We start from the raw sequence: 15,075 nt of genomic DNA, 5'->3' as shown, positions 1-15,075 counted from the left end.
TCTCTCTCTCCCTCTCTCTCTCTCTCTCCCTCTTTTAAAATAGAACAAAACGTCCAGATATGTCTCTGCATTAAGTCAGTTTGTCAGAAAGCTTCCCTTGAGAGTTTCGGACTTGAAGTTCGTCCCGGCTGTTCCTCTGCTGGTGGCCCCCAAAGCTACACCAAGGTCACAGTGGAACTCAAGAGTCGAAACTTTCGCAGAGACTTCACAGAAATCATGCACACGCCACTTTTACAAAATTTCGACTATGTAGTAATGCTAATTGAACAGTATGAGCTCACTTTTTTTTTCTAAAAGCAGTTTTCTGTCGTTCACTTTTTTTCTTTTTGTTTTTCTATCCGTACGAAATTCAACCTTTCTAAAAGCAGAATATAAACTGTCTTGATGAGAAAATCAGAGACGGTCAACATGAGGATGTTAGTTTAACAATAATACTAATAATAATAATAATTTGTGGTCTACCAATGGCAAGGCTGTTAGATTAAGTGGGTGGTTCACATAATATGACAGTTCTACATTTTTTAAAATTACTTATGCAAGTCAAATCGAGACAAAGTACATTAATCTCTTTACTCTGTGTCCCATTTTTTTTTTTTTGTCTATGTGCCTAAATAGTTGGATAGCTTCACTTTAACCACTGATTACCTAAAATTCATCAAAAGAAAAAAAAGAAAAGGAAAAACGAGTTCGGAGTGTCTTTATTTTTCTGTATTATTATTTTAACTTTATCAGATGTAATATCACATTTAGTAAACGGCAAACTGCTACGTTTGATGAACGCGAATGTGTATTATGAATGTGTTCGTGTTCAGTGCAGGATTACTGTAGATTATTACTAAAAATTACCAAGCAAGAAAAAGTAAGAAAGAAAGCAGCAATTTCATGAGGAAATGACTTCATTGGGGCCTAAAGAGCTCAAGATAAACTAGTGCCGTAGCAATACCTAGAAAACGTTAAAATTTAACAGCAATTAAGGATCATTAATAAGAATAAATAATAATTATAAAGTGATGAAGGTCCATAAATATCTGACCCGTTCTATTAAATCATATAGAGTGCCATTTTGAATATTAGCTACAGTTGTTGTTTGGGGGGGGGGGGGGGGGGTACGAATGCAAAAACGGATGTGGAAATCCAAAACGAGGCATTGTTATTTCCTTGTGCATTTCTTGTTTTTCTCTAGAAAACAGAACAAAAACTTGTCGAAAAAAAAATCTAATAAATAAATAAGTGATCCACTCGTGAAAGATGCGTCTTGAGGAGGACGGCACTGCTACTTCCCTCCTGATCTAATTACGCCCACCCCTCCACCAATTAGAGAATTACATCACACCTTTAAATGGACTCCTCCTCTTAATCATTAATGACATCGTGTCACTCCCTCCAACAGCATCTAGTTGCACTGTGGCAACATGACACGCGCAGACTCGTTATCAGCTCTGCTAGAAGTTAATCGGGTGTCGGTGGTTCTGGGTCAAAGTTGGGAGGTATAGATTTAACAGGGTATCTGTCATAGCTTTAATGCAACGAACCGGGACACAACAAAGCCTACAATGTCTCCATTAAAATTAAGTCTGTATGGAAAAGAGTGAGAGCTGCAGACAAAGTAGCCTTAGGTGCGTGTGTGTTAGTGCGTCTACTGAGCAGGGATCAGCAGTGTTTATTTTGGTTCTTATTTAACACACTGGGAGGAAACGCCCACTGATGGACGTGATAGAAGATCGTACTCCCAGCAGCTGGGCTACTTAAGCTCATTGTATAGATGTCAGAGGGTCTGATCTCTGATCTGTATTGGCAGCGCGGGATCGCATAAGAACTGAAAACACAAGATGGAAAATAAACTTCACACCCGAACGCCTGAGTCAAATGATTTTTGTCGAGTGTAATTGTGCGTTTAAAGGTTATTGAAGAGTTCGCCCTTTTCTAATTCAGTGAAAGTTCTCTTTTTTTCAGTTACATTTGAAGCATGTCCGGATTTTAAAACAGACTTGAAGAGCATCTAAGCAACAAAGGAATTATTTTTCACTTTAAGCAGAATCGATGATGTAACTCCACAAATAAAGCCTGAGCTTGTGTTATTTTAACAAATGTGGCTCGATTTGATTTTATTATTTTTTTATTATTATTGTTTTAAAATAATAATAGAAATTGCAACAGCGTCCATACATTATAGGAAAACGTCCCTTAATGATTTTCTGGGAGGGAGAGTTAATAGGCCTCGCATTCTTGCCTGTAAACGCCATTGTTATTCCTCGCTTATCTATGTTATCTTAATCAGCTCGCATTGTTTGCCTATCTTATTTGAAATAGCTCGATTACAAATCTATTATCTGCCCTTTGTCATTCAGCTTCACAATTAAGACACTGACAGAGCACGAAAAACAAAAACTGCAAACATTTGTTTTGGTGAAAAGGCGCCCGGTGTAAATACGAAAAATAAATCACTATATTGAGTCTAAAAGAAAGGAAACGATGCTCAAAATGTTTCTAGTTATTTCCGATAGAAATCGATTAAGAGAATTATCCGAAACCATTAAGTCTGTTGTTGGCACTGAAGACGCTTTTCACTCTTGTATCTTCCCTTTTGTTTTAGATTCCACAGAACCAAAAGTGCATTGAGTGAGAAATTCTTTAGAGCAAATGTAATAGACTAAATACCTAACAAAAAAAATTAAAGTGAGTAAATTCCTACGTACATCTTAAAATGCTTTATCCACAGATTTCACATAAATGATGACTTTGGTTTGTGTGTGGTTTGTTACACAGTGCAAGATATGCCAGTCCATTTAGTCTGAGCTGTCATCTCGGCTGACCCGAGTGCAATAACGCAATTTAGTAAAGGAAAATAAACCGAAGAGGAGAAGTGACCCTTTACGAGCTGCTCTCAGTTCCCCTCAGTTACGAGGGGCTTTGCTGAGGGTTTGAGTGTGTCAAAGGTGGGGGGTGTTTAGTTTGTTGTGGCTTCAGTCAGTGTATCGTTTGCAGGTGATGCCAGGACTAGATAAGAGGTCGCCGATCCCTGCGCGCTGTCTAGACCGGCTTGTGACTCAACTAGAGTAACTGGACTGAGCAGAATTTACAGCAGATTTTTGCCCCCGAGATAGTAAATGACCACTGGCCGATTCCTGCCATATAACCGAAGGGGAATACACCGCAAGATGGAGGGGGGTGATAAGACCACAGAGCCAGCTTCACTCAGGTTGAACAGGACAAACAACATATTCAGCGTAGCAGAAATTAATGCTTTTAAAATACGAAACACGCCCTAGAATGAAATTTGTAGGTAATTTGTTGCTGTGTTTTTTTAATCAGAAATTACACGCTGTCAGGAAGAGTGAAAATCTGTTCCCTGTATTTGGGACTGGACTGAATTTATTTTTATCACAATAAAAGCGCCTGAAAATCTTAATTAGGTCCATAAAGTGGCAGATGGGCAGTAGTTACTAATTTTAAAGCGTTTTTTAAAATATATTAAATTGCATTGCTTTATAAATGCACATGTGAAATAATAATGCGCCTGTACAATGACTGGTCACGAAGACACTTTATGTATTCAGTGTTTTTATTTTTTTCTCAGTTAATAATCCCTTAGCGAATCGCTTTCCTAACAATAAATAATATAACAATAATTTACTTTTTGTTCGAGAAGCTCAAACAACCTGTTTCTTGCCCTTAAGATAAAATATTTTACAACACGAATACTTTGCAGATTATCATGCTCTGACCTTAAGACAAAACGTCAACTGGACTCGACAACGAAATGAATGTATCAAAAATTCTCATGTTGAAAAAAAACAAGACACATTATGATCACATTAAATTGCAAGATGTCCATCTGGATCACCGTGGAAATGTTTCCAATTTGTTTCTGACGGTTGGTTTGTTGTAATATATCCATCGGGAGGTATTCTGTACATCTTCGTTCTCCGTATCAAGTCATGCAACAATTGTTCTGCTTAGTTTTTTGTCAATGAAAACTCCGGAAAAAAAGAAAGAAAAAGAAAAGTCGGAGTCAATTGGTGCTCTCTTGGTTCCGACTTCTGCGTGTCAGGAAAAAAATGCTTTCTCCACTGAAAATTCGGGCGATGTGATGAGTTGGTCACATGCAAGGGACCGGGATCATGCTGCAACTGTCCTTGCAGGAGGGATGACCATTAGGATGGATGGATGGCCCCGTTTCACGTCTCCACCGGGCTGGGTACCATACTGTTCGGGGTGTCCGGTAACTGAGAAGACAAAGAAGTCACGTCGCTGCCCGAGGAGTTCCCGAGAGATCCCGATTCAGAGAAAGACACCTGAGAGCAGAAAACAACGTACCAGAATACTGCTTTAGTACCTTTTTTTTTAGTTTTTGTTTTTTGCAAGTGTGAAAGTGTGAAAGTCCAGCTTTACTTTTGCAAAGCACACGACGCACACGTGGCCCAATATAATTACTTTGCATGTGAGTGCGTGCATGTGTTGCATATCTGTATTTGACCGCATGCTACAGAATTTACTGGCTATTGTTTTCGTGCACATGCAGTGCACCAGCAGCCTGTATAAATCATGTCACATTCAGTCTGTCCTGAACACACACACCAGTTGTTGAAAAGCTGGCTGATCCAGGTCGCTCTGCAGGGCGAATTCACTCAAAGCTTTCCACGGAGGCTGGTAGGTCTGAACCTCCACTGGGTTTCCCTGCACGTTCCCCTCGTGTCGAATTGGACTCCCAGCCACAAGTGGCGTCCCCGTGAGGCCCTGCAGGCTCTGAGAATATTTTACAAAAACACACAGAATAAGAACGATGTGTCTCTTTTCTGCAAGGAAGAATTTGTCAACAACTGTGGTGTCCAGAGAACTTCTGTTTATCCTTCTGACCCCTATAAACCCTGCACATGCTCATCTTCATGGACCACTTGTGATGAGTGCAATATTTGTGGGAGGAAAATAAATAATAATAAATAATAAATAAAGGACGGGGTTTTTATTGAAGTTTTTTTAGGGGCGGAAAAAAGACTGAAAAACTGATCTAATACAGAGAAAGCTTGTATACAGAGAACCCTTTTTATCTTTTATGGCAGGCAGCTGAAGTCAAAGTAGGTGATTTATTATTCATTGACATAAAGTTTGAATACAGCATAGCACTGCAAGGGTGCACTGGGCCTCACTCTAAGTAAAGGTAAGTCGAATCACAAGTTTACAAAAGGTTAAACGCAAAGGATTAGCTTCTACTAATGGAAAAATAAAAATTCACAAAGCAAACAAAAAGAAAAAATTCACAAGCTATCAGGTTATTTTCGTGGGAGTTGCATCTGTTTGCAACTTTGCAGGAGAACTTGTATGTCACAAAGATGTATGGCAGCATCAAACAAATAACCGAGTTCACATTCAGGTCATGGCTTTAAATGAAAGAACGATTGAAGATAGTAATTAAGCGGTCAAACTTACGAAGATGCTTACAGTCTTATCGCTCTGCTGCTGCTGCTGGAGCTGCTTCATGAGGATAGATTTCTTTTTGTCTTTGCAGCGCTTGTTCTGGAACCAGACCCGGATAACCCTTGGGCTCAGGCCAGTCATTTCCACCAGCTGCTCCTTCATCAGCGCGTCCGGCCTCGGGTTGGCGTTGTAGCAGGTCCGCAACGTGTGGAGCTGTTTCTCGTTCAGCACCGTCCTGACCCGCGTTGTCTTCTCCGACTGCTTGTGGACGTGGTTCCGATGCGGAGCCTGCCGCACCGTTACAGGATCTGCTGAGGACGGAGAAAGGGTCTGTCAGTGACTGTGACACACTAAGAAGGTCTTGTACAGGAAACATTAATGTTTTGATACAATTACTCTGCAGCCCATTCGTCTCAATCTGTGCACTTTCGCCTTCTAAATCACTTTAGATGGATTTGCATTATGCAGGAAAAACCAGCCATATTCATCAGCCTGACGTGAATTAAACTAAGACAAGAAAAAAAACTCTGCAACGTTTTTAAACCACGTTCCAGTAAACTGCTGTTTAAATCAATATTGCCAGAAATGCCCGCTGCTTTAATTTTTATCTGAAGATAAGAAAAACAATTATGATTTCTACAGTCTCTCGCAGTGTAATAAAATAACGCACAATAAGCGTAACAATCGATTTGTTACAATTAATAACTGTTTTTCAAGGCTGCACTTTCCGGCTGAACTCACGTCGTGAATCGCTGTCGCCATAAAATGGAACATTTTTATTAAATGTGAAAAAGGAGCAGCTATGGCACAGCTAGAGACCTGTGTTTTACTGACGTGTACAAACCTGTTCTGTTTTACTAATCAGGAAGTTGTGAGCATAATTCTCACGTTTACTTTATTTTCTTTCTGTGGTCAAACGCCCTCAGGATCTCTGCGAACACACGTACACACACGCACACACTGTCACAGCCGACTCAAATACCAGATTATTCAGATAATGGCAACAGAGCAGGTTACTCCTAACGAGATCAATTATGAAATTAGCCCTAAGAAAGGTCGCAGCACACAGCTGACGCACACAAACACACACACACACACACACACACACACACACACACACACACACACACACACACACACACACACACACACACACACACACACACACACACACACAGTCCAATCACAACAAATTACTTGCATGCTGAGGAGCGGAAGAAGTTTTAAATAATAATAAGAAGAATAAACCTTGACCATTTTACAAGGATTTTATTCATAATTTGTACATAAACTCTTATAATTTACAAGTTTTTATAAAAGAGCGTTTTTAGGACATAGTTTCAATAAATGCACAGGGCCAACAATAATAATAATAATAATAATAATAATAATAATAATAATAATAATAATAATAATAATAATAATAATAATAATAATAACTGACCTGCCAGGTGCAGCGGTCTGTTGGAGTGGATGTGTCCGGGACTGACGGGGCTTCCTGCGGAGCTCCTCTCCAGCAGCAGGCTGTGGTCTGCCCGGCACAGCAGCTCCTCTTCCCGGAGAGAAAACTCGTCTCCCGGCAGCAGTTGCCTGCTGCACACGGAGCACCGAAAACACTCGATGTGGTACACGTTATCCCGAGCTCTCATCACCAAATCGCTGCTGCTGAATCCCAGGTTGCATTTTGCGCATTTAATTCCAAACAGCCTGGCAAGAATAGATTCATTGAATAGCATTAAAAATCTGCGGGAAATGTAAATAACAACACACACACACACACAAACTTTGGGGTGTTCAGTCAAAGATGTAAGTTTTAGCTCTTTTAAGCGTTTAAGGCATCATATCATATATTTTCATTGATAACATGTTAAAGCAGTGTGTAGGCCTAGATATGTTTTTCGTTAGTGCAAAATTTTATAATAAATTGCGCATTTAGGATGTATGTTACAGAGGTTTTCTTGTGATTTAGATTTTATTTTGTGTCCACAGTTCACTCACTTTTTTCATAATAGAAATTGTAATCAATAGCCTAAATACATCCAACATTAAATTTATACCGACTAATATCACTCGATAATTAGGGGATTTTTTTTAATCCTACCTTACATAATCTCTTTTGCAGTAGGTTTTGCCGTCCCGGACGAAACAAGTACAGGTCTCATCCAAGTACTGGCTGCACTCCGCACACTTTAGACAGGCTGCGTGCCACTCCAGATCGGGAGAGACTCTCAGTATGTACTGGTCATGGATCTGACTTCCACATCCTACACACATCGCGAATCCTGGCTTCTCTGCAAAGAGTCCACAGACTGAAAATGCACCCGAAAGAAACACGACAAACAGCTGCACCATTTATTTCTATAATGTTTCACTGTGAGGGGGGGTTTTAAAGTAACTTCTCTGTTTTGCAGACTTGACAACACTTGCTGTTATGTAACAGCTGGGGACTTTAGCCAGTACTCAAAAAGCAAAATACGGAATCGTTTCGTTTATCACAATCTCACCTGAAACACACAGCCACACAAATTACTTTAGTATTACTGAGAAAATAAGTGAAATAATCGGCGCACTGCCCAATATATCATGTAGCCACAGCGACGAAAACAAAATCTGCCACTTAAAACTTGACCGAACAGCTTGGCTTACTTACTTTTGGAATGATCCCCCATATCACCCAAGAAAGAAGAGCTGAAAATAATATCCACCATACAGGACGGGTAGAGGGGATTGTAGACGAGGAAAAGATGTAAGAAGATGAACTGCCCCTTCGCCTGCCTCCCTGATAACTTGTGTCTCTCCGGACTGGAGGGGGGCCGAAGAGGCTGCAGGGTCCCACGCGCTGTTCTTCTGACGTCATTACGTCAACATCGGACTCTCCAATCGCTCCACCGCACCTCTCCTCCATTCTGGCAAATAATAAATAAATCTCGTTGATGTGTATGACTGACAAAAGCGTCGGAGTAAAGATGTTCATATTTTGTTTGTTTTTTAACAAAGATAAAATAAAACCGTATAAAGGCAACGAATCATTTTGACTCGTGTTGGTAAGAAAAATATGTTCATTATCAAAATCCTGTTGAATCATTTACCATTAAAATAAAAAAAAAACATCTAAATGATCCTTATGTTTTTACTAAAACTACTCTTAAGATTAAAATCCTTCTTTACTCAATGAAATGAGCCTGATTATTAAAGATGATATTATTTAGAGCACCTTGGGAATTACTCGTCAGTGTTCAGCTCGGTTCAGCTGTACTGCATAGATTCAAGAGGTGCAGCATTTCCATATTGCTTCCAATGAATTATTGATTAATCAAATAAACTATCTTAAATATCAGATAGAGCAAACTAAATCTGCCATGGCAAAATATGTTGCTGCTTTCTTCCATATCACATTTGCAAGCCTGGAAGAAAAGTCCGTGCATATTACCGCCCATATCTTCTTTTAAGTGTCTTTGAACCCAAAATAAGACATTAGTTCAGTTATAAGTACTTTTATAAATAAATTCAGTGTTTCTGAGCACAGTCAAAGTCTTCTGCTCTGTTCGGTCTGCTCATCTATGAGAACAAGGCCACCTACTGGAGGAAAACCAGAACTGCGTGTTAAAGGGCAGAATTGAGCGTGGGGCTGAGCATAGCAATTAGGACTGGCATCAAATAAATCAGTTAGTCAATCTACAAGAAAACGAAAGCTAACTAAAGAGAACTACAGATCTATGAATTTCCACAGGTCTACTTTAATTAATCATACAATTAAAGTTTACTGGTCTTTGTGAGTAGATGGAAACAACTAATGAAAGCATTCTCAACAGTCCGAGATGTTGATTTTTACATGTAAGGTCACTTTTCCCAGTTTAATTATATTAAAAGGATCTCTGCATGGGAAAATGAAAATTGTCGGCTCAGCAATTGCATTCGGAACCATTGTGACAGTCATTTCCACACTCTGTCAGGGTCAAGTCCATATGCAAAAATTTGATAAGAAATAAATATTGAAATAATTGCAAAACACTCAGTTTTTTCTCTCTCCCCTCTCTCTCTGTCTTTTTCTATATGTTCCATAGAATTAGTTAAACCAAACAATTAGAAGCTTTTTGTTCTCGATTTGGACGTCTGAGTTTCTCCTTAGGCAATAATAATCGTTGAATGTTATCTTGTGATGTTTCTGTTGATATTTTTGTTTCTCTTTGTCAGTTTATTTTCAACTCTAGATATTTTTCTGCATCTTCCTCCTCTATATTCTCTCTTGTTTGCACGGGTTTAACAAGCACAACAACTGACAGAAGGGCTCCCAAATAAGTGTTGATAATATCCTTCAACTCTGGTTCATGCTAAGGGTAAAAAAATGTGTCCAAAGTTCTGTAAAGAGTTACAGCAGATTCTTTGAGATTTTAACTCATAAAAAGCAAATCAAATTGCACTGCTGCCAGTGGTGCCATCAGCGAGGTGGGAAGAGGGCTGCCATGCCTAATCACCAGAGTAATCCAGTTTTTACCACTCAAAATTACCAAAATTAGCAGAAGTAGCTGATTTATAAAGTGTAGCTTTGAGACATACATGTAGGTTTTGATGGTGTTTAGTTTTCTAGAGAGAATTGAATTTTATTAAATGAAATCTACATTTATAAGCAAAAATGCTAATGGTAAAAAATTGTGATTTTTTACCATTAGCATACATATAATTATGTATGCTAATGGTCAATATCTCTCTGCTGTTCTGCTTTAGAAAAATGAAATCCACTTTCTTGAGTACGTTAAGTCACATGTAAGCCACTTCCTATTATACAGTCTATGTGCAATGCCTAATATTAAACATTGTATCTTTTACTTAATATCAACAAGAAACATGGTTAGCAGTTTAGCTCCAAACAGAATTATTTTTTTTTTAAAAAGCACTTTTTTCTTGTTTACTTTACTTTCGCTTTTATTTTTGCCTTAATATTCCAAGTAATAAGAATGCACACAAGGAATCATAAAATAACGTCATATCTGGTAAACCCAGGCTCACTCTATAGCGTATTCTCTATTATAATATTATAATATTGATACATTTATATAGTGAAGTGCTTGGATAGACATGAAAGAGCCAGATGTCCAGATATATATTTTATTATGCATATTGGATTTTTCATCGCAATGTTCTCGTGCATATAAAATGTCTTTCTTTTAGATCAGTGACCTAATTTTGTAACCTGTGATTGTTCAATAGAACTGTCAGCTTGCAGATCTAATGGTATTTCAATTGAATTAGGTTGCATTAGACTACATCATAGGTATTCCAATTCAACTCATATTGATCTTTATTTCTAGACTAGGCTTTAGTCTGTTTAGTATTAAAACAATATGTTGTGTGTGACTGATTCAATATGTCTGATTCACCAGCATCGGTCACTTTAGGTTGCATTAAATATAAAATATATTTCAGAAAGCAGTATGATATTAAAGCCACTGTTTTTACCATTTCAGAAGGGGTTTAAATAATAAAGAAAGTTGTTGCTGATGTTTTTGAAACCAGACAGAATGGTGTATGCTTTCACATGACCTTTTCGCCCAACCTTAAGTGGGCTTATTATAACCATTACTTTAACTTTCATGGGCTCAGTCATGGTCACTGAAGATCTTTGATGGCTTTGTAAGCCTAAAATGTTATGGTTCTCTTTACAGCCGAGAACTTCCTTTTTAATCCTCCCCCGAGTGTCTACTCACCTGGCTGTTGAACTATTTCAGATCTAATTGAGTTCAAATCTCAAGAAACGTTTGTCAGGGCCGTGTATCCTGATCAGGTTTGTGCTAGGCTAAAAGTTAAGTACTATAAATAAAATGAAGGAAATTTATGTCTCTGTCATTGCTACCTTTCCTCCTGAGGAAGAATTATAAAGCGATATCATGGAAATATATCATAATATTAATAAAGAATTGACAAGGCCTGGTCGATTCTGTAGAAACATCCATTACGTTTGGTGCTCTTAATCATTCAACTTTTTTTGGGCAGTGTTTTAGCCAGAATGTGTAGTCTAAAGAATAAAACTCTGAATAAAAAGTATCAGGTACCGTCACTGTGTGGCTAATACTGTGGGGTCAAGGGTTGCGTGTGTTTTATTTATATATTCAGTCTGCAGTGTCAGGAAATATCACACACAGCAACATTGTTTGTGACCTGTTACTGACTTGATCTGGCCCAGCCAACCTAGTTGTCACTCTGGAATAAAAGCCTCCCAGAAGAATCTCTAATCACTGTTTGATGGGGCCCATTAACCTCATGAAATATATATGTGTGACTGAACTCATCCACTTAAACTTTGGCAAGAGCCAAATGTTCTTGTTTGGAATTCAGTTGGGCATTCCCGCTCCGCATTACTGAACTTTTCACAGTGACTCGTTTGCTCTTGAATGTTTTGGGTTCGATGGCACTTTGCCTCCATTGTCAGACCTATAAGTTATTTACAACGCCCATCCGTTCAAACCCTCCACAAGCTGGATTCAGTTGACATTGTGCCAGTTTGTATATCTCTGCTGGAGCATCTTTTTTTCTTTCATATCGACACACATTGTTATAATTAAAAAGATATGTGTCATTTTTCCAAAAGCATTTTTCATTTTGGACATGTTGGACTTGTTCATGAAAAGTTAGAACAACTGAGAACATGTTTTTTTGTTTATTCATCATGTCTGTCGTATTTGCCAGGCCACAGTGTGTACATGTGTGATTTGCTCATGAATTGTCTGTCATTGCTGGTTTAAATGAAGCTTGGTATGTATTCAAAAAGTAAATGAAGTTTTAATATATACAGTCTCAGAGGGGAAAAAATCTCACACCTCAAGTCAGTTTACATTTATATTTTCACATTAATTAAGGGGCTGAACAGCAGAGATAACATCATACTACTGTGTGACCTGGTGAATGAACTGAATTTTGGATGTTATGCTAATTTTTTGTGTATGCAAATGTGAGGTTTTGTGATGTGTGTGCATTCCTTTGTGTATGGCTGTGTGTGTCTTTTTCGCTGCATGTGTGTTGTGACATAACTGCTGTCTTTCTCCCCTGTGATGTGCAGATTTGCCATAAGCCGAAAATTGTAATGGACACACTGTTTATCTGTCTCAAACCAATGACTCAATGCATTTTTTTATGCAGTGTCATTTTAATTTTTTTTTTATAAAAACCAAACACAAAAATCATGAAGTGGAATATTTTTAATAATCACTTAAAATTCACTTTTAATTGAAGATTACTTTTATCTGATTTAAATACACCCGTTTATTCAAATAAAAATAAACATAACTGATACATAATAACCAAGACTTCTACTATTAGTGTAACACATTTTACCCCTGCATAAGATTTTTTGTTTTGACATGCTCATTTAAATATTTCCGCTAAAAAAAAATTCATTCAAACATCCAGATTCTAAGATCTGATCAAAATCTTCTGAAGTCACTGTAATTATTTCAATACATAACATTGTTTTATTGTTGTGTGTTTTTCAGTGTTATATGTCCTCAAAAATGCCTGTGCTAGAAAAAAAAAAAGAGCACAAAAACACTTCCTTTATGCAAGTGAGGTCGTTCTGAGAGGGTAACCATGTTGCAGATTTATAATTCATCATTCTTCAGAGTTAATGCAGTATTCACGTGATAATTAGTATTAATTTTTGATTGGTGCCTCAGGGCAGCTCTGCATTGTTGGACTGAAAAACCTGCACCATTATTACCTTATTAGTGTAACTGTCAGCCGCCTGTTTTATTTTACAAATGCACATCTTGTATTTTTCTTATCAGCTGCTCTCATCAGCACAGAGCAGGCATCTTGTTATCGCTTATCAGTGACTTTACCAACAGGATGTCACTTAAATGACCAAAGAAATATCTTTGTTCGGACCAGTCAAAACAAGACCATCAGTTAGTGTGAGGGCCTCACCACAATGAATCATATCATGTATATACTTCTAATGTTCAGTTTTATGTTTATGTTTTACTATTAACAAATTCATTTTACTAATTGTTTATTGATTAAGTAATTTTGTTAAGTTTACTGTAGCATTGTATCTGCATTTTGTCTAGTTTTAGTACAGATGGATTCATAAGGTTTTTGGACAATAAAATGTTTTTTTATTTTTTGCCTCTGTACACCATCACAATAGATTTTAGATCGATGTGCAACTGAAATGCAGTCTTTCAGCTTTAATTTGAGGTTTTTTGGCTCTTAATTTGGTCTTCAGTAACTGAAAAGGATGAAACACATTCTTTGTTGGGGCTGAAATCAGGTGGCCAATTTAGACTGTGACCATTTGCAGCATCTAATCGAATCTGAGTGCTGTACTCTTCAGAATAAATGGTACTTCTATCATTATCACTTCTATCAGTAGTCACATCATCTTTTTAACAATACTGGCGTGGTTCCACTACATCCTGATGCCTCCACCATGTTCTGATCACAAGCTGTTTCTCTCTTTCTCCATACTTTTCTCTTGTTGTAAACACTTAGTATGTTTTAATTTGTAAAGTGCTGTCTTGATTGTAGACTTTGACCATGATATACCTGCTGCCTGACTGTGTGTTTGACTTGGTTAGATGTTGTGAACTTGTTGTTCTTCACTATGTTTAGTTGTCTGGTTTTTTGGTGTAGCTGAGCTGGCCGGCACATTCGTTCTTTTTAAGAATGTTGATTCATTTTCTTTTTTTATTTCTCTGATGGGTTTATTTTGGTCTTTGGCTCTCATATTGAGAGTTCCAGTGAAAAGCAGCCACACTTGGAATCAACGTCACATCTTCTATCTGCTTCTATTGTCATGAAAAAACAAGTTAACAGCTGGCTATAAAGCTGAAATTCTGCACTCTTAAATTTACAAAAATTGGGAAATTGTCCAAAAATTTATGGACCTAACTGAAATGAGTTTTGGAGTGGTGGCAGAAAGTAAGTCGTTTTTATTGTGATCTCCATGTGTTTATTTTTTACCACACTCACACTGTGATGGGGGCTTTTAAATAGACATTTTTCTATTTTTTTTTCCTAACAAAAAAAAGAGAGTCTGCTTACAGACCAGCTGATAATCTTAGCTGTGTCAGGATTTCCCGGTTTTGTAAAGCACTCATGTCCTTACACCTGAGGGGAGCTTTTCTGTGTGAAGGAAGAGGTTTCAGCATCACTTTGGGGTATTTTATTAACAGGACAGCAGGTGCAAGATTCCCTGACCTGCTGCCTCCACCAGCTGTGTGAGTGTGTGTGTGTGTGTGTGTGTGTGCACATGGTGTGTGTGGGAGAGTGCATGTATGTTTATGAGCATGGCGAAACTAAATGGCAGACAGCCAGAGCTCTGGGAAAACTGACTGACCTGGCAAAACTACTGGTGACTCTGGTGAACCAAAAACCTGCCGACTGCTGCCTCAGTCATTTTTTCTCCTGAAAAAGCTGTTTGTTTCCAGTTGGATACTGAAGGCAAAGGGTCTGCTTTTCTTGGGGCTTTTTTTTGTTTGTTTTTTTCTCAAGTGAAAAAAGGCCCTCTAGATTGACAGCGCCTTTCATACTGTATTATCCGGCCTGGCTTTTAACTCCAGGAGAACTGTGTTCACAAATTGATGCTCTGCTCCTCTGGGGCTGTAGCTGAAACATTAAATTGTACTAAAATATTCATATGTGAGTGCATTTAGCTGAGAGCAATTG

At 38.1% G+C, this 15,075-nt stretch overlaps 1 protein-coding gene across 5 annotated transcripts; it reads right to left on the bottom strand.

Annotated features, from left to right (window-relative positions):
• Positions 1-1,094: 1,094 nt before the first annotated feature.
• Positions 1,095-8,202, bottom strand: isl2b (ISL LIM homeobox 2b). 5 transcript variants are annotated; one of them, XM_026172153.1, is made up of 6 exons: positions 8,066-8,202; positions 7,517-7,706; positions 6,860-7,122; positions 5,428-5,726; positions 4,579-4,746; positions 1,095-4,295 (listed from the first exon to the last, which is right to left on the bottom strand). In XM_026172153.1, exons 1-6 carry the CDS (start codon positions 8,121-8,123, stop codon positions 4,179-4,181), a joined length of 1,095 nt encoding a protein of 364 aa, XP_026027938.1. In that variant the 5' UTR covers positions 8,124-8,202; the 3' UTR covers positions 1,095-4,178. The 5 variants fall into 5 exon arrangements, with proteins under 5 accessions (XP_026027938.1, XP_026027944.1, XP_026027925.1 ...); XM_026172159.1 differs by having other exon boundaries at positions 5,440-5,723; XM_026172140.1 differs by having other exon boundaries at positions 5,440-5,726; positions 8,066-8,182.
• Positions 8,203-15,075: the final 6,873 nt, after the last annotated feature.

The sequence above is a fragment of the Astatotilapia calliptera genome, chromosome 1, assembly GCF_900246225.1.
Source record: "Astatotilapia calliptera chromosome 1, fAstCal1.2, whole genome shotgun sequence".
NCBI lineage: Eukaryota > Metazoa > Chordata > Actinopteri > Cichliformes > Cichlidae > Astatotilapia > Astatotilapia calliptera.
Note: the sequence above shows the minus strand (reverse complement) of the source record. Positions and strands in the feature narration are given on the sequence as shown.

Bases quoted from the DNA above. Each gene is read 5' to 3' on its own strand.
- isl2b (XM_026172153.1), bottom strand. From the start codon at position 8,123: ATGGTGGATATTATTTTCAGCTCTTCTTTCTTGGGTGATATGGGGGAT. The intron at 7,707-8,065 runs GTAAGTAAGCCA...GACTCTTTGCAG, and splicing joins TATGGGGGATCATTCCAAAA to AGAAGCCAGGATTCGCGATG. The intron at 7,123-7,516 runs GTAGGATTAAAA...TATTCTTGCCAG, and splicing joins TGCAAAAGAGATTATGTAAG to GCTGTTTGGAATTAAATGCG.